The 20,405-nt window shown below is 38.3% G+C and overlaps 2 protein-coding genes across 2 annotated transcripts in view; one reads left to right on the top strand and one right to left on the bottom strand.

The window, feature by feature from the left end:
- Window positions 1–1,231: 1,231 nt before the first annotated feature.
- On the bottom strand, window positions 1,232–12,188 carry rbm48 (RNA binding motif protein 48). Its single transcript, XM_020520745.2, has 5 exons — window positions 12,010–12,188; window positions 9,540–9,730; window positions 8,217–8,362; window positions 2,901–3,505; window positions 1,232–2,178 (listed from the first exon to the last, which is right to left on the bottom strand). Exons 1-5 carry the CDS (start codon window positions 12,109–12,111, stop codon window positions 2,107–2,109), a joined length of 1,116 nt encoding a protein of 371 aa, XP_020376334.1. The 5' UTR covers window positions 12,112–12,188; the 3' UTR covers window positions 1,232–2,106.
- A 41-nt stretch (window positions 12,189–12,229) lies between these two features.
- The window catches only part of pex1 (peroxisomal biogenesis factor 1), an 84,688-nt gene continuing 76,512 nt past the window's right edge, over window positions 12,230–20,405 (top strand). Inside the window, exons 1-2 of the mRNA XM_048606415.1 lie at window positions 12,230–12,482; window positions 18,492–18,638. Coding sequence (XP_048462372.1) covers window positions 12,378–12,482; window positions 18,492–18,638 — 252 coding nt within the window. The 5' untranslated portion in view covers window positions 12,230–12,377. The remainder of the gene's footprint in view (window positions 12,483–18,491; window positions 18,639–20,405) is intronic.

The raw sequence follows: 20,405 nt of genomic DNA on the forward strand, positions 1-20,405 counted from the left end.
TCTTAAATGTCTAATCTGTTAATTGTTAATCTGCTTTAGGTAATATAACTGTGAATTGAAATTTCTACGTGCACAGTTACCTACAGTACTTCTTAGGAATGTCTGAAGCCTCAGCTCCCAGAAGAAGGCTTCTAGTTTATTCGCTATAAAAGAAAACTCGGGTGAACTGACAAAGGCACTGTTTCTGTTCCTAACTGTAATGTAAATGAAATATCTTAATAACTGCAATGGAAGAAATGTACCTTTAAGTTAGAAACAAATGTATTATTTAAAAAGTTTCAGTATCATATTTTAAAGCAGTACTAAATAATTGATCTATGAAATTACTTGGAATGGAATCGACCTAAAAGCAAAACTCAAATTCGAACATGATTTATTTTATGCTTATTTTTAATTACTTATTGAAAAGCAATTTGCAGAGTGGATGTTGTTCTAGTGATTAAGCAACTAATACATTGAAAACATTAATAATCATTTGCACTAAATCACATCGCACTGGATGGACAGAAATTTAGTGCTCTTTTGGGTGCCTGTGAACACTCGTATCTAGACTTACGTATGTTTCAGCTGGCTTTGCAGCATTAGTTGCTGTTAATAATCTCTCCACAGTAAGTAGGAATAACTTCAAATAAATTCAAAAAAAGGAAAAAATTGTAGGAATACACAAGGACGGATTTAGTGATGTTATCTTTTATGTCCTTTGCATTAGTACCCCAAATGTTTTCTACATACCTTCCCACCCAAAAGAATTCAAAGAAAAACAGACAGGATTAAAAAAACCACAAGCAACAAAAACAATGTAAAAAGCATCAGACGATGTAACAGACATATACCTGTTTCATTCTCGTGGCTGATAGTGAATAATAGAATGTGTGGCTAATATAACCGAAGCCATTGCAAATCCATGAAATATTTACAACTGTGTAAATAACATAACTGTGCTAACATATCATTAAAAAAAATCTTCTGTGATTGCTACCACCAAATATAAGCCTAAACCAGGCACATATCCTAACTCCTCCTTTTGCGCCATGTTGATATCCTACACTCCCCTATCTAACGTCAACAGTATCACTACGTTTGCAGCCATTCAATAATGCGCACCACTATATTTGCAAGTCAACTAGGGATTGGGAATAAATGCATCATTCCAACTCAATCATATCCCAGAACAAGCAAATCATAATATATTTTTGAAGACATTAAATAATTTCCTTTCTTCCATCAGCAATTTAACCATGTCATCGTTCCATCTTTATTTCAGAAATGGTTATGGAAATTACACAATTAGTAAAAACAAGCAAAGTTGGTGAGTACATTTATTTCTGAAGTTATTTAATATTAAGGGGGTGAAAAGTATCAAAAAAGCCTTTTCCTGTGAATTTCAGCTGATTGCTCATTGTTATTCATATGCAAAATTAAAGTGTGCTCATCTTCACGAAAGCAATCTCTTCTTAGGGGTCTATCACTCGGTGTAAGTGCAACACTTGCTTTTGCATTGTTGAACAATTTTATTTATTGTTAATCACATCTCTCTCTTTTCTGTACCTGTCTTATGTTTGTGTGTTTTCACCTTTTTTCTTTGTCCTTCATTATAGTCATCATTCTAAATCTATATTTAACTTCTATTCTGGCAAATTTGATTTTCCATATTAACTTACTCTTTCTAAATTTCCTAGGCTTGGCCTCCCACTACAATTGGTGGAATGAAGTATTGTGTGAAGACTTGAATATATGAGCCAAGGCAACACTTTAGTGCATTATTGAAGGATTTCTATGGAAGACACCGTTCTTCTGAAGTGACATTAAATTGAGGTTGCTTCTGACTGTTCTAGTGGACATTAAAGATCACACAGCACTATTTGAAAAACGATCTCCCAGTGTCTGTGGGTAACCTTCCTCTCTTAAATATTATAACTAGCAATCTTCCAGATTAACGCTGTTGTCTTTCTGGAATCACCTTATGCATAAAGTAGATTGGTACATTTGCTTAGGTAGCAAGAGCTACCAATAATCAAACCAATACATTTTATGTGAAGTACTTATGTGAAATAGCACATAATAGCGAAGCAATTATTTTTCTTCCATCTTTCAGGGAGCTCATCTTTAGATTCTTCGACGTTGTTTTGGAGGTTTTATTTGTAATACTTCAGCTTCTTTTGTAGAAGAAGACAAAACCTAGTGAAAACAAGAAAAACTTTTAACTATAAACACAGCTATCAACCTTTTTCAACATGTCACAAAAACAACTCTTGAGAGATAACATCTTTTAATTATTCTTTTTAAATTTCCTTTGCAGGTTTATACAACCATGCATCAATTCCATGCTTGAAAAAAAAGTCAAGTAGTTTGTTCCCAGGCCTGTCTACTCTAGTCATGAACTATCTACCAAGATATATGGAGCAGCAGCTCCTAAAAGCTATGTGATAACACTAGCTTCCTCTTCATCTGCCCATATGAAAATCCTACATGCCACCAGATGCTTGCTTTCCTGTGAAAAATTGAAGAATTGGTGGGAAAACTAAATTTTTCAAACCAAAATAAAGTAAGGTTTTTATTTAGTTTCTAAAATATAGAAACATATAGAAGTTATAACACTGAAACAGACTATTCAACCCAATCAGTCCATGTGGATAATTACCCTCAGTGTTCAAATAAGCCTGAAATTTTCTGTATATGCGTATACGTGTGAGCAATCTAGGTGTAATCAAATTAAATGTGACTAACAAAATGTAATTTTAGATTTGCACATAACTCAGTACTATATGTTGACTGGGTACATTTTTGATATTTAGTTTTCACAGTGCACACAAACAGAAGATTCCATGTCATGTCTCTCATCATCTTTGGCTACCTTGTTCCAGTATTCTATTGTGGACGTAATGCTGTATAATGCATACCTCTGTAAGTTTATTCCTGATCAAAGTAGCAGACATATTTAAGGAAGTATCCCCTAAGTCCATCTTTGGCATTTCTGGAAGCTTTGGTCCTAATACCACTGTAGTACTGTCAGTATCAAATCCATCACATATGTGAATGTTCATTTCTTGATTTATTTTCTTCCTGCCTTGCAGCAGAGTAGTCCTGGGAACAAATCTGGAGACACAAGTCCCAATATTAGGGGTCCAAGTTTTTCTTTCCGAACTCCAGGAATCCTTAGAATCACCAGATTTGTCCAAACACTGGTTGTGAAAACAAGGTAATTTAGATTCAAAATATGATTGGTTTTCTGTACTAACAGCAATGTCTTTCGGTAATGTTCCACAAAAAGAAGACATTTGAGGACATTCTTGTCTGACCCTTGATGTCGATGAAGCGGCTGGATTATCTGGTTGAAGTGGTGGCAACGGCATTGGGTAACTATATATGGAATCTGTATTCCACTTCATCTGCTTGGATTCCAAACTTGCACAATGCTCAGGTTTTTCAGAAAATGCTTCCTTTGCAGTATTTGATAAGGTAACTGGTTTTATGACTTTCTTTCCCGCTTTGTATAGATCTGTATCTAAAAGGACAAATGTGAAAAAAGCATAATTGTAAGTTTTAGTTTGAAGTATAATACAGCTGTTGTTTCAAATAGTACACAATGTCTACAATTCAAAAAGTACTTCATTGGCTGTAAAGTGCTTTGAGATGATTTAAGGTGGCACACAAATACAATTGCTTGCTTACAGCTAATTTAAAGCATGTTAATGTCACAGATCAATGGTGTTATCCATATACAAGTAATAAAGTAATATGGCATAAAAGGCAACCATTTGGCCTAACATACGAAGTACAATTAGTCCCAGTAATTAGTGCTTGCAAAATTTCCTATACAAGTGTTTTACTTTTTGAAACTTGTATTGAATCTGCTTCCATGATCCTTACGCCAATGTGTTTCAGACCAGAACTGTGTTTTTCTTTTATGCCTCTGATTTTCTGACCAAATATCTTAAATCTGTTTACACTGGTCAAATTTGCTGCCACTAGAAGCAGTTTGTCCTTATTTAGTCTATCAAAATTCTTCATGATATTACACATTGATTAACCTCCTTAAGTTTCTCCACTAATCCCCCTATGTCTGCAATTCCCCTAATTACTCTCGAAACAATATATTATATATTGATGTTAAGAGAGACATACCGTTGAAGCTATTTTGTTTTGCACTGATCAAGACAGAATCACATCAATACCAAATTTCAAAAGGAACAATTTATACTGCATGAAAAGAAAGTGCTGATTTGTTGGCATGCATATGCTGATTGGTTGGGTGTTGCAATGGAGAATGTACTAAGGAACAGATGTCTCCCAAATTTTGGTTGAAATTTTAAACCAAGTAAGTTGACTTTAGTCAAGGCTTTAATCCCATGTATCACTCTAATAAATACACTCTGCAGCCTCTTGAAGGTGTGGGGCCAATATTCCAGCTGCGACATAATCGGTGTTCTATAAAATCAGTGCAGAATTTCTTGCTGTTGTATTTTATGCATCCATTTATAAAAGCAATGATTATGTAAGCTCTCTTTAAATAGCCTTTTCAACTTTGTGATGAGATGAGAAATAAATACGGTGACAACTCATTGGTGTAGTGCACTGGAAATCAAGCCCCACTATTCCCAGAGTTATCACAAATGTGAAATGGTTTAGTCAAACTATCCAAAGTTGGTTTACATTTAAAGTATTGGCAAAGATATGTAGCTTGGGTTGTGGATGAGGTTGCTGAGTTGCTCGCCAAGCTGGCTTGTTTTTGTTCAGACGTTTTGTCACCATGCTAGGTGACATCATCAGTGGAGCCTCCGCTGAAGCAATGTTATTCTACTCTGCTTGGGATTTATACTGTCCAGTCCGTAGTGGTGAGTACTGTCATTTCCGGTTTTGATCTGTATGGGCTTAAATATGGGATCCAATTCTATATGTTTGTTGATTGAAGTATGGGTGGAGAACCATGCCTCCAGGAATTGCTATGTGTGTGTATGTTTGGCTTGGGCTACTATGGTTACTTTGTCCCAGTTAAACTGATGACCTTCATTGTCTGAATGTACAGATATTTGCTGCTAGTTGGTGTTCATGTATTCTGATGGCTAGTTTCCTTCCTGTCTGTCCGATGTAATGTTTGTGGCAGTTGTTGCATGGTATTTTGTAAACCACGTTCGTTCTGCATGTTGTGGGAATGGGGCCTTTAATCCTTGTAAGTGTTTGTTGTTGAGTGGCTGTGGGCTTGTGGGCCACCATGATTCCTAGTGGTCTTAGGAGTCTTGTTGTCAGTTCCGAAATGTTCCTCAGCATATTCACAAGAATTAAATTCACAAGGGAAGAAGAAACTAACAATCAACTTCCATTTCTGGATGTTAAGGCAGAATGACTCACAAACTGGGAGTTCCAAACCTCAGTGTACAGAAAAGCAACCCAGACAGATCAAATTCTCAATTTCCACAGCAACCACCTTAATGTCCAGAAACAAAGCTGCATTAGGACACTATTTAAACGGGCCAGAACACACTGCAAACACTCCAGAATTATGCCGCGAAGAAAAAGAACACTTATACAAGACCGTCACTTTAAACAGATATCCCCACAACTTCATCCACAGATGCCCACATAACAGACAACAACTGGAGGATACAGTTCGACCTAACACACTTACCACACTTCCCAACATGAGGAACATATCGGAACTGACAACAAGACTCCTAACAAAAACAAAGTTGCTGGAAAAGCGCATCAGGTCTAACAGCATCTGTGAAGGAAAGAACAGAGTTAACGTTTCGGGTCCGGTGACCCTTCCTCAGAACTGACGAAGGGTCACCGGACCTGAAACGTTAACTCTGTTTTTTTCCTTCACAGATGCTGCCAGACCTTGTTTTTGTTCCTGATTTACAGCAACCGCAGTTTTTTCGGTTTTAACAAGACTCCTAAGACCACTAGGAATCATAGTGGCCCACAAGCCCACAGCCAGTCTACAACAAACACTTACAAGGATTAAAGACCCCATTCCCACAACATGCAGAACAAACGTGGTTTACAAAATACCATGCAATGACTGCCACAAACATTACATCGGACAGACAGGAAGGAAACTAGCCATCAGAATACATGAACATCAGCTAGCAGCAAAACGGCACGATGAACTAAATATTTAAAATAGAGGTGCAATTTGTCAGGATTTGAATAAGGTGTTCACGTTGGAACTAGTTTGAAACTTTGTTTTGCTGGCTATTAAGATTTTTCAACCTGTTGTATACCCACATAGTTTCTTTTTTGATTTTGTGTAATAAATATTCGCTCTGTTGTTAGTGAAGCTCTGCAGCCTCATGTGATTATATTTGTGAATGATTACCATATTAATTAAAAAAATCTATCAAGCCTGATTTCATTCTGGGATCCAATTTGTTAGGATTGGAACAACTTGTCCTCTTACCTTATGTACATATGTTCCAATCACACATCTCTCTGCTTCTGCAACACTTTTAAAATGGTATTATTTTTATATTGCCTCATCTCATTCTTTGTATCAAAGTGAACCACTTCACACTGTATTTAGATTTTGTTTATGTGTCTGCCCAAGTCCTGCTGATGCCTGTTGGTATCATCCTCACTATCTACATTCTCAAGTAGATTGCATTCGGAAAATATATCAGAAACCAAAGAAATCTAACATTTTACTAAATGATTAAAAATAACCTTCAAGCTTCAAATTCAGCCCAAAACTAACTAATTACTTGAAACACTAAAATATTTTAATGCATGCTGATTAATATGCCATGAACTTTGTAGTAGGTAAAACTTAAAATGATGTAGCATTTTATTTCAGATGCCAATATACAAATGTTAGAATTAATTACGGAGAGGTGGTTGTGATATGAGGATACAGAAAGCATTATAGTAAAATTCTCAAGAAGGGTCATTGGACCCGAATCGTTAAACCTGATTTCTCTTCACAGATGCTGCCAGTCCTGCTGAAATTTTCTAGCAATTTCTGTTTTTGTTTCAGATTTCCAGCATCTGCAGTTCTTTCGGTTTTTTTAATAAAGTATTCGTTCAGTTCTTTTTAAATCAACTTTCTTAAATGTTTTTATATTCTAAAGTGAAGTAATCCCAGATTTCAGTGCTTTGTACGTAACTGTTTATATACAGGTCATGGGTCTCCACTACATTTATTGTCTAGCCCAGTAAGATAATTGTTTTGAATACCCCTGGAGTACAAGCTTCCTGATGGTTAAGATAATGGATGAACTATGCAGACCAGGTAGATTTCAGGTTCATTGATTAGAGCTGGAGATGTTGAGGGGGTAGTTAAAAACTATGATCAACTTCCTCAATTTGGAAAAAAAACAGCTGTTTTTCTACTATTCATTGGTGTTATGTTTTCTGTGGTTCTGTATCTCAGCAAGAATTCAAACACTCAAGAAAAGAGACATGAAGGGGGTTAACACATATACACCAATGCAAGGATGTCCAAGATATGAACAGCAAATATCCATTTTAGAGCATGCAAAGTTTCATATTATGTGTTTTTTATACTTATGCACATATATTTTCCCCAGTTGGTTTCAGTTTCTTAAACTTTGCAGGGTCAGATGATTGGAAAAAGCTGCTCCACCTCTCTAGGTATGACCATATGCATTTGCCATATGCTTCCCAAAGAACATCTATGCACTTCTGGATCTGTTGTACTGCTCTTGATAAGTCAGAGAATGTATTAGAGTACAAAATATACAGTAATTTATTATTCTGCTATTAGGGTGCTCTCTTGAATGCCATTGTTGTAAATGCTGTGAAAAGAAACATTGAATTCAATACTTCTTGTTGCTGCAGGATGTTTGTACACCAATAGCTGGTATCTTTGAACTTCAAAATCTGGCTGCTCCCCAAAGGAAACTAGCAGAAAATGTTAGTTTTCACTGCTAACTCTTCAGTTAATGCTATTTCATGAATATAGTATTTGAACCTACTGTATAGGAGTGGTGTACAGACTTTGCATCTGCTGTATTATACTTCAAAATTTCCAAACAAATAGATACAAACTTAATTATTTTGAGTACAAGTTAAAATTGTGTTCTGAGTACCTGAAGCGTGTAAACCTTAACCTTCCTTCAGCAAAGCATTAACGTGTGTGTTCAAAAAAAATGAAAAGACTAATTACATTTTCACATTTAGAAACAAACAATTTTTGGCTTTATTCTTGGTGACAGAAGGGAAGCTACATAAACGAAAAAGGTAGTCCATGAACAAACCTTTGTTGCTTGTTGACCTCATTATGTACCTTCTCCTCTCTTTTAATTTTTCTCTGGTATCCTCCACTGATTCAAACTCTGGGGCATAACACACATGAAGCAAACGACCAAAAAAACTTCGCTCATCTTGTTTACGTTTTGCTATTCTGAGAAATGATGAAAATATATGGTTAAATCCAGTTGTTGGGCAGTGCAGCATACTTAATAAACATCAAATTTATAGAAAATAAAATTACATTAAATTTTACTTTGACAAAAACATAGAAATAGTGACATTCATTTCACCAAATTATGTGAAGTAACATTTCTACATCAATAAAACATTCTTGAAATGCCAGGAACCACTGAAGGTATAGAATTTTTAGAAGTGCAGAATCTAATAAACATCATAATATAGTAGCACACTTTTACAACTCCTCTCTTATGAGAAGACTGCTAGTGAAACTAAAGATACAGTTAAAATAACTACAGCTTTTAAAATTTGAGTCTCTTGTACCTTAATTCATACCAAGTAGCAGAGAAAAGGAGTAACTCCAAATTATCTGATAAATGGATATTGGTTTTACTTAGCAGATATTATGTTTATGTTTGTTAAGATTGAATACTAGCTACATTTCTTTAAAAATTATACAAATTTGATAGACATTTACCGATACCATTACTTTTATCTGTAAAATTTTCAAGTGTATGGAATTTTAGACTATATCCAAAATTGAACCACGGACTAAGATCGCACAAACTTTACCATCAACTTATATTTTGAACCAAAAAGCATACTGTACAGTATATTAAACATAATTCACTTTGTACGACTCAGACCCTGTGGTAAGAATAAAACGGATAACTTGTTACTTTATAAAGAGGCTAGCCAACGTGAGTTAATTTCAAAAATTCATTAACTCCAATAAAAAGATATAGCAAACTTTGTTTTAGTTGGCACCTTAAGAATCGGCACTTTCGATAAACCGGCAAAAATTATATACCTAAAATACTGAGATTTTATTGTATTATTGGGATCTCCACAATGCCCAAGTAGTCATTTGAGAGTGCACGTGGGAAGGCTCTCTGCTTGTAAGTTTTATTTAAGGCTAAGTGGATTATTATTCAAGTGATTTATGATGTAAAGTGCAGCAGCAATGTGTTTTTTTTCTTCCATTACATTTCTATTACTTAGTGTGTGTTTTTATACTGATTATGTGGACCTCTTGATCAACCGGCACACTACTGGTCCCATAGGGCACCAGTTAGTAAAAGGTTTACTGTACAAAGAAAGAATGAAAGATAAACTGAGAAAGTTATCCTAGTTCATTCCTAGTTCATTACCTTGCACTCTGTAATCTTTGGTATTTGATGTGATAAACTTCTGTGAATTCCTCGGCTGGATACTCATGCAATACAGAATATTCTTCAATGGTTCCATATAATGCAAAGAGTTCAATCAACTCCTTCATGACTCCCACAGCTGGCACTCCCTGTATTAGCAGGTGCTTCGATTCCAGATTTATTGTGTACACCTAGGTCATTGTCAAACATTAATGTGAGGGAAACAAAGCCAGTGATTTCAAAATCATCAACGCTATATTATTGCTTTAGAGTGGTAGATCCCATAGTTTTTCCTCACAGTGATCCCACTAAGGGGATCAAGGGTTACAGGGAGAAGGCAGAAGAATGGGGTTGAGAAACACATCAGCCATGACTGAATGTTGGAGCGGACTCGATGGGCCAAAAGGCCGAATTCTGCTCTGATGTTTAATGATCCTTCAATACTTTGGGATGAAGCTCATAAATTCATCAATCTTAAATCAAGTTAACTTTTTAAATACTATCAATACTAAATTTATTTTAATTTCTGACTTCCCAAGACCCTTGTTTGGGAAACAAACACCAAGGGCTGCTCTCTAGTTGGCTCCTCAATATAACTGCTCCAGAAATCCATCTCATTCACACTCCAGGAATCCTCCATAGCATTAGTACTGATTTGATTAACACAGCTTCTGTGTTAACTGAAATTATCCATTATTACTTTATTACCCACAATTACACGCAACTGTAATGTCCTGATTTGTACTGTGCCCAATATTACCTGTACAGTTTAGTGATCTATAAACAACTTGAAAAAAAGTGTGCTGCCCCTTACTGTTTTTTACCCTACCCAAACTGATTCTACATCTTCATCCTTTTATCCAAGATTCCCTCTCACTAGTCTACTGATCCTGTCTTTTATTAAGAGTGCTATCTCATCTCCTTGTCCTTTTTGCCTATCCCTCTTAAATCCCAAATGTTCAATTTCCAATCTTGGTCACTCTGTAACCACACCTCCGTAATGGTATTTAAATCCGTTTACCTCAATTTGTGCATTTAATTCAACTATTTTACAATTGTTATATGGATTCAATAAATTGTTTTTAATTCTGCGTGTTCATCATTATGCTCTATTCCTAACATAAGGAGATCACGAATTATCTTCTCCACAAAGCAGTGGAGGATGGCTCACTGAACTTATCCAAGGCTGAGTTGAATAGAATATTGACAAACAAGGGAATCAAGGGTTATGGTTTGCAAACAGAATAATAAAGTTGAGACCATAATCAGATCAGCCATGATTTTACTAATTACACAACAGCTTTGAAGGGCCAGATAGACTTCTCCTGCTCTTGAATGTTATGTTACTGTACAGCATTGACAAATTGTTGTTCAGGTTCAGAGACAGGTCTGTTGGGTGAGTGAAGTCCTAAAGGTCTTTGAAGGGATGACATTGTCATCCAATGTATAGCCATACTGACTGCGGTATTTCCAAGACAAAGAAAAATATAGGAGGTCTGCAAAATCAGCTGTATGGCAGAAAAATGGTGGTGAAATTGGAAGCCATCATTCGATTCTAAAATGCAGAATTTTAAAATATGCCATTACATGTGAACATTGCTGGCTAGGAATTTGTTGCCCGTTCCTAACTGCCCTTGAAAAAAAACTGATGCTGAACTATCTTCTCAAATTGCTGCAGTCCTCGTGGTTTAATTATTTCAGCAGTAGTGTTAGGAAATCAGTTCTAGGATTTTGATAGCAACAGTAAAGGAACCAACATACGGACCCCAGTCAGCATAATGTGCGGCTTGGAGAAGTTATAGATGGTGGTTTCCCACGTAACTGCTGCTCTTGTCCTTCTAGGTGGTAGAACTCATGGGTTTGTAAGGTGTTATTGAAATAACCTGGGTGAAGTTACCTGAATGCATCTGTAATGTATCTTGTATGTAATACTGTCACTGTGGTGGAGGGAGTCAATGTTTAAATTAGAATGCCGTTCAAGCGAACTGCGAGAATAATTATACTTCAGTTCGACAGAGTGAATCTCTAGCCAAGAATCATAAATATTCTAGAGTTTACAGGGTTAAATTAAATAACCTGTTTATACCCGCTAACGTTTAGATGATAACCGAACTGTTTATAATTATAAAGAAAAGAATTGAGGAAGGACAGAATTCTTTCTGGTGAGGTAATCCAGCGCAATATTTTGCCATTGAAATTAGGTAATTTAGCAGTAAGTTATTAAATATTTTCCACCATAAAGTGGAAATCTGGATCACGCTCAATGTCGACAAGAAAACGATAAACGTTTTCTCAAGATCCAAGAAAACCCCAAAATATCCGCATCTTTCCGACAGACAGCCATGTTGTATCCTCATTGAGAATAACATTGCATTCAACGATAGACTTATGCATTCCTCCCAATCAATGAGCTACAGGACAGGATCGGGTTGTTCTACAAACCTTAAACTACATCCGAAGCAGCACTTACTTTGACAGCCCTCAGCCTCCGACCCTCTCGGTATTTGGGTCGTGTGAAGCAGACGTTTTCCTGCCGATGGTGTTTGAACACCTCAGGAACCTGAGCAGCCATCTTTAACCGAAGAAAAGACGATCGCAATCGAGCACCGATCGCTCGATGACTAGATCGTTCGGCACTGGCCTCGGATGGAGTCCCGCCTCCTCTGGGCCCCCAGTTGAGCTCGGGATGTGATAGGCCGGTCAGACGTCAATCGAAGGACCTTGCGCCGGTAGATCATTTTCGGAAACGGAAATTGACGGGTGCTCGAACTGGAGAATGCGGTCTGAATTCGAATCTGTGGAATCCTGCGGCTAACGGTGTAAGCGGCGCGAGGCAGGATGTTGGCTGTCGGTGCTGTGTGCGTGCAACTCAGACTCAGCAACATCAAGGACTGCTTCCTGCACCTGGCCTCCCAGCGAGCATCGCAACTTCATCTGGAGGAGGTGATGGCCGTCGCCAACGGCGTCTTCCCTTTATTCTCTCCCCGCTACCCCTGTCTTTTTGATTTCACGCCTGCATTTATTACCCATCCCCGGTTATCTTGGGAGAGTGGCGTCGGGGATGGGTCCAAGTGTGATGTTCATTTCAGAGGTCAGCTACGTTGGTGAGGGACTGGCACCACATACAGGCTGCTGTGTGAGGGCGGCAGATTTCCTTCTCTGGGAAAACAAAAGCAATTATTGAACGGTTTGGATATGTATAGTAGGCCGACAATTTAATGGATTCTATTGCTACTGGTCTTTCATATCTTTTCTCTTAAAAACGTTGTATTTAGTGTCGCCATGCGCAGTGACTTGTGACATATTGTGTATTAACATTGTATTAGACACAACAGTGTGGAGCTGGAGGAACACAGCATCAGAGCAATCGGAAAGTCGACGTTTCGGGTCGGGACCCTTCCTCATTGTATTATATTTTATGTTATATTTAGTCTTTAGTAATGGGCTTTTCTTGCGTTTACCTTTCATTTACTGTCGACAAAGCAGCGTTTAAATAATGCTTGAGATAACAAGGGGTAGAGCTGGATGAACACAACAGGCCAAGCAGCATCAGAGGAGCAGAGAGGCTGACGTTTCGGGCCTAGACCCTTCTTCAGAAATGGGGGAGGGGAAGGGGGTTCTGAAATAAATAGGGAGAGAGGGGGAGGCGGATAGAAGATGGATAGAGGAGAAGATAGGTGGAGAGGAGACAGACAGGACAAAGAGGCGGGGATGGAGCCAGTAAAGGTGAGTGTAGGTGGGGAGTTCGGGAGGAGAAAGGTCAGTCCAGGGAGGACGGACAGGTCAAGGGGGCGGGATGAGGTTAGTAGGTAGGAGCTGGGGGTGGGGCTTGAGGTTTGAGGAGGGGATAGGTGGGAGGAAGGACAGGTTAGGGAGGCGGGGACAAGCTGGGCTGGTTTTGGGATGTGGTAGGGGGAGGGGAGATTTTGAAGCTTGTGAAGTCCACATTGATACCATTGGGCTGCAGGGTTCCCAAGCGCAATATGAGTTGCTGTTCCTGCAACCTTCGGGTGGCATCGTTGTGGCACTGCAGGAGGCCCAGGATGGACATGTCGTCTGAGGAATGGGAGGGGGAGTTGAAATGGTTTGCGACTGGGAGGTGCAGTTGTTTATTGCGAACCGAGCGTAGGTGTTCTGCAAAGCGGTCCCCAAGCTTCCGCTTGGTTTCCCCGATGTAGAGGAGGTCACAACGGGAACAGCGGATGCAGTATAGCACGTTAGCAGATGTGCAGGTGAACATCTGCTTGATGTGGAAAGTTGTCTTGGGGCCTGGGATGGGAGTGAGGGGGGGAGGTGTAGGGGCAGGTGTAGCACTTCCTGCGGTTGCAGGGAAAAGTGCCGGGTGTGGTGGGGCTGGAGGGGAGTGTGGAGCGGACAAGGGAGTCACGGAGAGAGTGGTCCCTCCGGAAAGCAGATAAGGGTGGGGAGGGAAAAATATCTTTGGTGGTGGGGTCGGATTGCAGATGGCAGGAGGATGATGCGTTGGATCCGGAGGTTGGTGGGGTGGTACGTGAGGAACCTCTGGAGCTGGTGGGTCTTGAATCCAGGCCTACTGGCTCAGAGGTTGGGGCTCTACCATTGTGCCTCAAGAGCCCTTCCCAAGTTCCTCTGGATCTTGTCCTATGCCCAAACATCTTCAGCTACTTCATCATTGACATTCACTTCATCATAAGGTCAGAGGTGAGGACGTTTGCTGATGATTGCACAATGGTCAGCACCATTCATAACTGCCTCATACTGGACCAGTCGTTGTCTAAATGCAGCAAGATCTGGACAGCATTCAGGCTGGGCTGTTTAGTAATGTGCAAGCCACAGAAATGTTGAAGAACAGCCAATCTCCAACGAGAGAATCCTGCCATCACCCCTTGGCATTCAGTGCCATTACCCTAGTTGAATCCTTTACTATCAATACATTGAAGGATACCTTTGACCAGAATCTCAACAGGACCAGCCATATAAATACTGCGGTTACAAATGCAGGTTAGAGGCAGGGAATTCTGCAGCAAGAACTTACCTTCTGATTCATCAAAACTGGTACCAGGTATGAGGCACAAGTTGGGAGTGTGGTTGAATACTCATGAGTGTAGCTCAACATCATCCAAGACATAACAGCCCACTTGATTGGCACTCCATCTACAACATTCATTCCCTCCAACATTGAAATACAGTGGCACTGATGCACTGCAGTAACTCACCAAGGCTCCTTCAAGTTTCTCTCCAAGCCACGAACCATCTTGACTTGAAACTATATCATTGTTCCTTCATTGTCATTGGTCAAAGTTGTGCAACAACCTCCCCTTCATCACTATAGATTTACCTGCATTTCATGGAATTCAGTGGTTAGAGAAGGCAGCCCACCACTGCCTTTTCAAGGACATGAAGGATGGCAGTAAATGCTGATCTACCCAGTGATGCCCACATTTTGTGAATGAAAGAAAAATTAACTTGCATTTTTTTGAGTTAGCATAGAGAATTATTGAGAGTAATTTGATTGATGTGACGTACATGGACTTCCTAGAGGATTTTGTCAAAGTGCCAGTGAAGCTGAAACCCTTGGAATAAAAAACACGCTGGCAACATTGAATACAAAGTTGGCTCAGTGACAAGAACCAGTTGTGGTAAATGGACTGGAGGAGGATTATATTGGGATACCCCAGTTGTCAGTACTGCTTTTTTGATCTATATTAATTACCAAAACTTGTTTGTATTTCAAAATTTGTAGACAACAAAAATAGGAAGCATTGTGAACTGTGTAGAGATTTATGACCGGTTGGTCGAATAGGTAAAGATGTGGCTCCTTTTACATGGATTGGTGAAGTTGGAAAAGAGAAGGTTGAGAAGACACTTGATGAAAGTGTTCAAAATCAAGAAATATCCAGACTGAGTAAACAGAAATTGTCCCCATTTGGTAGAAGAGTGGAAAACCAAAGGGGCAGATTTAGGGTGATTGGCAGAAGCACCAGAGGTAAAATGAATAAATATTTCTTGTACTGCAAATGCATAGAATGTGGAATGCACTGCTGGGCTGTGGTAGGGGCACACTCAGTTGTGAATTTCAAAAGGGAATTGGATAAGCACCTGAAGAGAATTTTTGGGGCTGTGGGGAACAAGCTGGGAGTGAAAAAGAAAGAGATAAAACCTTGAAGTTGCTGCAAGGCTATTCAGTTGCCTTTCTTCTTTGGTAAAATACTAAACCGCCTGTTAAAGTTTAAATTGTTCTGAAACAAGTCCAAAACTGTAAGGTCATCAGAATTTCATAATCTTAGTCTGCTGGAAAATTGATGAATCAATAATTAGTCAATGAAATTAACTCGGTCAACTCAGGAACTTCAGTTCTGAAAGAGTCGTACTGAATTTGAAACCTTAACTCTGTTTCTGTCTCCACAGATGCTGTCGGACCTGAGTTTCTCCAGCATTTTCAGTATTTATGTTACATCAAACACCATTATAGTAGTGTTACTGGGATTTATTACTGCTGCATTACATACATATCAGTGGTTTTAATGATCCTGTCTGGAGAATTCTTGTCTGAGCTTTCAAATAATCATGACAGCTAACATGAGAAAACGGTAATAGATGTTCAGAAAATGTTTGCCTATCGATATATGGTTAGAGAACAGACACAGTTTTGCAAATGTAAAAAGTTGTTGATCTCACAGCCTCTTGTGATTTCCTCACAGACCATTTGGGTTACAGGAATCAAAGTTTGAAAAATCCAACAATATGTTGTTAAGCATTTTTGAAGTAATATTATTGTATAATTATATAGCCTTGTCTCTTAAGAACAGGTTACTAGAAAATGCACTTTGCACCAAATTTTGATTAAAAACGTGCTTTCTTTTTAAATTGGTATTAGGTATTTTCAGGAGCATGTCAAAATGAATTAGATGTTTTAAACAATATTGATAAACAAAAGCAAATAAAAATGACTTAAAGATAATTGATCCACTTTACTCTGCATTATTTGGTGATTTGGGTTTTAATTAACAATGTCAAAAATAAATTATTTAAATCTAGGCATACACTTTCAGAACTATGTCCAAGGTGTGTTAGTGTTGAAAAGAGTTTTTAAAAAATATCTTGAGAGCAGTAATTGGCACTGCTTGGATATTTTTGGAGTCCTTTCAGTCTTCCACTGCAATACCTTCAGTAGGAATCTCAGAAATGGTGCTGAAATTATGGCAAAGATTGAGAGATCTTCCACAGAAATTTTACCCAGGTCTCCAATTTGAATGCAGTTTCACTTTTTAAAATGTAAATGCCTTAGGACAATTTTTTTTTACCAACAACAGTTGGAAATATGGGCTGCTGTAGTTGTTGCATTTCCTTTTATAGTCCTTGCGCTCGAATCTTCCACTTAATGATAAAGCAACTGCTCTTGCTGCAGAGTTTGAAGAAAGTTGGCAAACCATGTTGAAAGATAGGTGTACAGCTGTCTACTGGTAGTCCTAAGTGGGTCTTTTTCACATTGAACACAGCAAGCTTTTTCAGGTTGGCAAGAGGAAATGAGTCGGGTGACACAGGGATCGGTGTTGAGACCCCAACAGTTTACATAATTTATTTAAATGAAGAGCGGAAAGAATTGTTGCCAGATTCACTGATGATGCAAAGACAGGTAGGAAAATAAGTTGTGAAGAGGACATGACTCTATGGAAAAATACAAATTGATTGTGTGTGGCTAAAGATATGGCATATGGAGTATAATGTGGGGAAATGTGAAATTGTTCATTTTGGCAGAAAGAATATCAAAGAAGCATGTTATTTAAATAATGAAAGTTTGGAAAGCTCTGAAATGCAGAGAGATCTAGGTATCCTAGTGCATGAATTGCCAAAAGACTGGTCTGCAGATACATCAAGTAATTAGGAAGGCTAATAGAATGTTTATCATTTATTGTGAAGGAAATTGAATACAAAAGTAGGGAAGTTATGCTTCAGTTATTACAGGGCCCTGATGAGACCACATCTGGAGTAATGTGTACAGAATTGATCACCTTACTTAAGGAAGAATGTAATATGTTGTAAGAAGTTCCAGAATATTTACCATAGTAATACCTGGAATGGGTGCATTTTCTTATGCATGAAAGTCGTACATACTAAGCTTTCTGTCTGCTGGAGTTTAGAAGAGTAAAAGGCTGTGTGATTTAAACATGTAAGATTTTGAGGGGTTTTGACAGGTTAGATGTCGATAGGATGATTCCTTTGGAGAATTTAAAATAAAGGGTTACTGTTTAGAAAGGTTGCCTTTTAAACATGAGTTTAAATGTTTTTCTCAGGGGTTGCGAGTCTTTGAAACTGCTTCCACAACCTTTTCAAGAAGAGACTTTTAGAATATTCTTAAGGCTGAGATAAATTTATGTTAAGCAAAGAATGAAACGTTTTCAGGCATAGGCAGAAATGTGGGTTTAAGTTCCAATCAGAGAAGCAGTGATCTCATTAAATGGTACAGCTGGTTTGAGGGGCTGAATGGCTTTTCCTCCTCCTTATTTGTAAAACCGTCTCAACAGCACACTCACTGGAGAAGCATAGAAACAGTGACTAGAATTGGTGGATTTTCTCATGAATCTGCATATGTGTGAACTCCCAACATTTGCATTTGAGTAGATTGAAGGCAAATGTGGACTGTTTCTGCATCATTGCTACCACAAAATTTGGAATGTCTATTTGCCACCTTTGTATCTACAGAGAGTATTCCTGTCCTGCTGTTAAAAGTGGATGTGTACCAAGGATTACTTGATTTTGCCATCTCATCACAATGGCTGTTGTTGATGTTGATTAATTCTTTATGGATGTAAACATGTTTGACTTATGCTAAGACATGCTCAGTGGGATTCTGGCACTGCACAACTGTATCTTCTCTCCTGTGGTGATTGAACTATTGATCATCTGTACTGTTTAGTTTTCTGTCAAAGCAGTGCTTCTATAATGCTTTGTTCATATTTTCCTTATGTACAGTGCCAAGCCATTGAGTTGTCCTGGGGTCTTCAGCAGACAGCATTCTTAAGTTGGGTTGGACGAAGATATACTGGTTTTGAAGAAGAAAACATTGTAGAGATTAACAGACAATTAGGAATTAAACTTGGACTCAAAGATGGCGAACAGGTCTGTGAACAGTAACTTTCCAACTTCATTTTTTCAAACCTGCTTAGTAATTACTTTGTTAAAGACAGGTCTGGGAATTCTTGGACTATATATCTCCTTCACTTTGCTTGCAATATTTTACCTTATTAATTCTGGTTGTAATCACTCTGAATCAATTTTTTTTTTAAAGCTCCCTCATGCCTAACCTCTCGCTCTTCCAACCCATGATTTTCCACACAGTGACTTAATTATTTTCCCAATTAGTTTACTTGTCTCCATATTTTGTGCTTATTCCTCCCAGATTTTAGACTGTTTTCTGACCTGCAAAATTCTACTGATACACCAGGCACTCATTCCTGTGGACCATGAATTTGAATGTACCTTGTGATCAATTAGTACAACTGTCCACTACCAGGACCAACTTTAATTGTATTATTTTTTCACGGTAAAACGCTATAAGGTAGAATCTGCGTAAGCCTCCACGATTATCAATGAGGGTAGAAATTGTTTTGAAATTATTTTTCTTTTACATCCTTTTCTTCCTTACTTTGAATAAATCCTGACCAATGTGCATAGCTGCATTAGCCAATATACACCCATCATCTTCACACTTTGAAGCTACAGAAACAAATTGCAATGTTTCTCTTTTGCTGTGCTTCCCAAAATTATTACCTAATCATGTGTGCAACTGACTCGTCCTTTTATCACCATCTGATTATTCAATTTCTCTTGGCTCATTTGCCTATTAGTCCATCCCTGCCCTCTGACACTGCCTAACTATCCTTTTGTTATCCTCCTGCTACTCAAAAAACCTACTCTTGCCACCTCCAGTTTCTCAACAGCCCGTTTTCAATTATTACTTCCATTTTCCAAACTTCTGCAGTTCATCTTTCCCTCACAGCACTCCAATTTGGTTTCTGCTGTGCCTATTATCAGCAAAATTGCATTGGTCAGAGTCATAAATGGTACCTTCTATGGGTCACTTGCTCATATTAGGACACATTTTATGCCATTGACAAAATCAACTACTTTATCTTATAACTTTCTTCCATGGTACTGCTAGTTCATTTGTCACCATTAAATTTCTGTGTCACTTCTAGTGTTTCTTCTATGCATTATTACTGACATACTCAAATCTGCATGTTGATTATCTTTGTCATCTGCATGCTGTATCTCACTGATACTCATAAACATGCAATCAGCTTTCAATTTCAATTTGGATGTTTTTGACACCATTTCTGATTGTTTTGTTTGTCTAAAGTTATGTTCTGGATCAATGTTTGTTTCATTCAGATAGCTTTTGTTTTCTTTGTCAGCAATCTTGTGACCCATGCTATCGTCTCAATGTATTGGGTTTCAGCAATCAACATCACTGCCATCTCCTGTTAAGCTAGAGGCTGAGCAATATCTGTATCATAGAAACATAGAAAATAGGAGCAGGGTTAGACCATTCAGCCCTACAGGCCTGTTCTGTCAGTCAATATGATTAAGCAACTCAGCACCTTGTTCCGTTTTCTCTGGTCTGTTTGATCTCTTTAGCCCTAAGAACTAGATCTAATTCCTTCTTGAAAATTTTCAATGTTTTTGCCTGAACTGCTTTCTGTGTTAGAGATTTCCACATGCTCATTAGCCCCTGGGTGAAGAAATTTCTCATCCTAGTTCGAAATGGCCTACTGTGTATTCTTAGACTGTGGTCCCTGATTCTGAACTCCCCAGTCATTGGGAATGTCCTTCCTTTGTTTACCCTGTCTAGTCCTGTTAGAATTTTTTTTTTTCTATGAGATCCCC

The sequence above is a fragment of the Rhincodon typus genome, chromosome 2, assembly GCF_021869965.1.
Source record: "Rhincodon typus isolate 14 chromosome 2, sRhiTyp1.1, whole genome shotgun sequence".
Lineage (NCBI taxonomy): Eukaryota > Metazoa > Chordata > Chondrichthyes > Orectolobiformes > Rhincodontidae > Rhincodon > Rhincodon typus.

Coding starts and splice junctions, on each gene's coding strand:
- rbm48 (XM_020520745.2), bottom strand. CDS start 12,111: ATGGCTGCTCAGGTTCCTGAGGTGTTCAAACACCATCGGCAGGAAAAC. Junction 9,731..12,009: donor GGAGGCTGAGGGCTGTCAAA/GTAAGTGCTGCT, acceptor ACAATGACCTAG/GTGTACACAATAAATCTGGA. Junction 3,506..8,216: donor GAGGTCAACAAGCAACAAAG/GTTTGTTCATGG, acceptor TTGTCCTTTTAG/ATACAGATCTATACAAAGCG.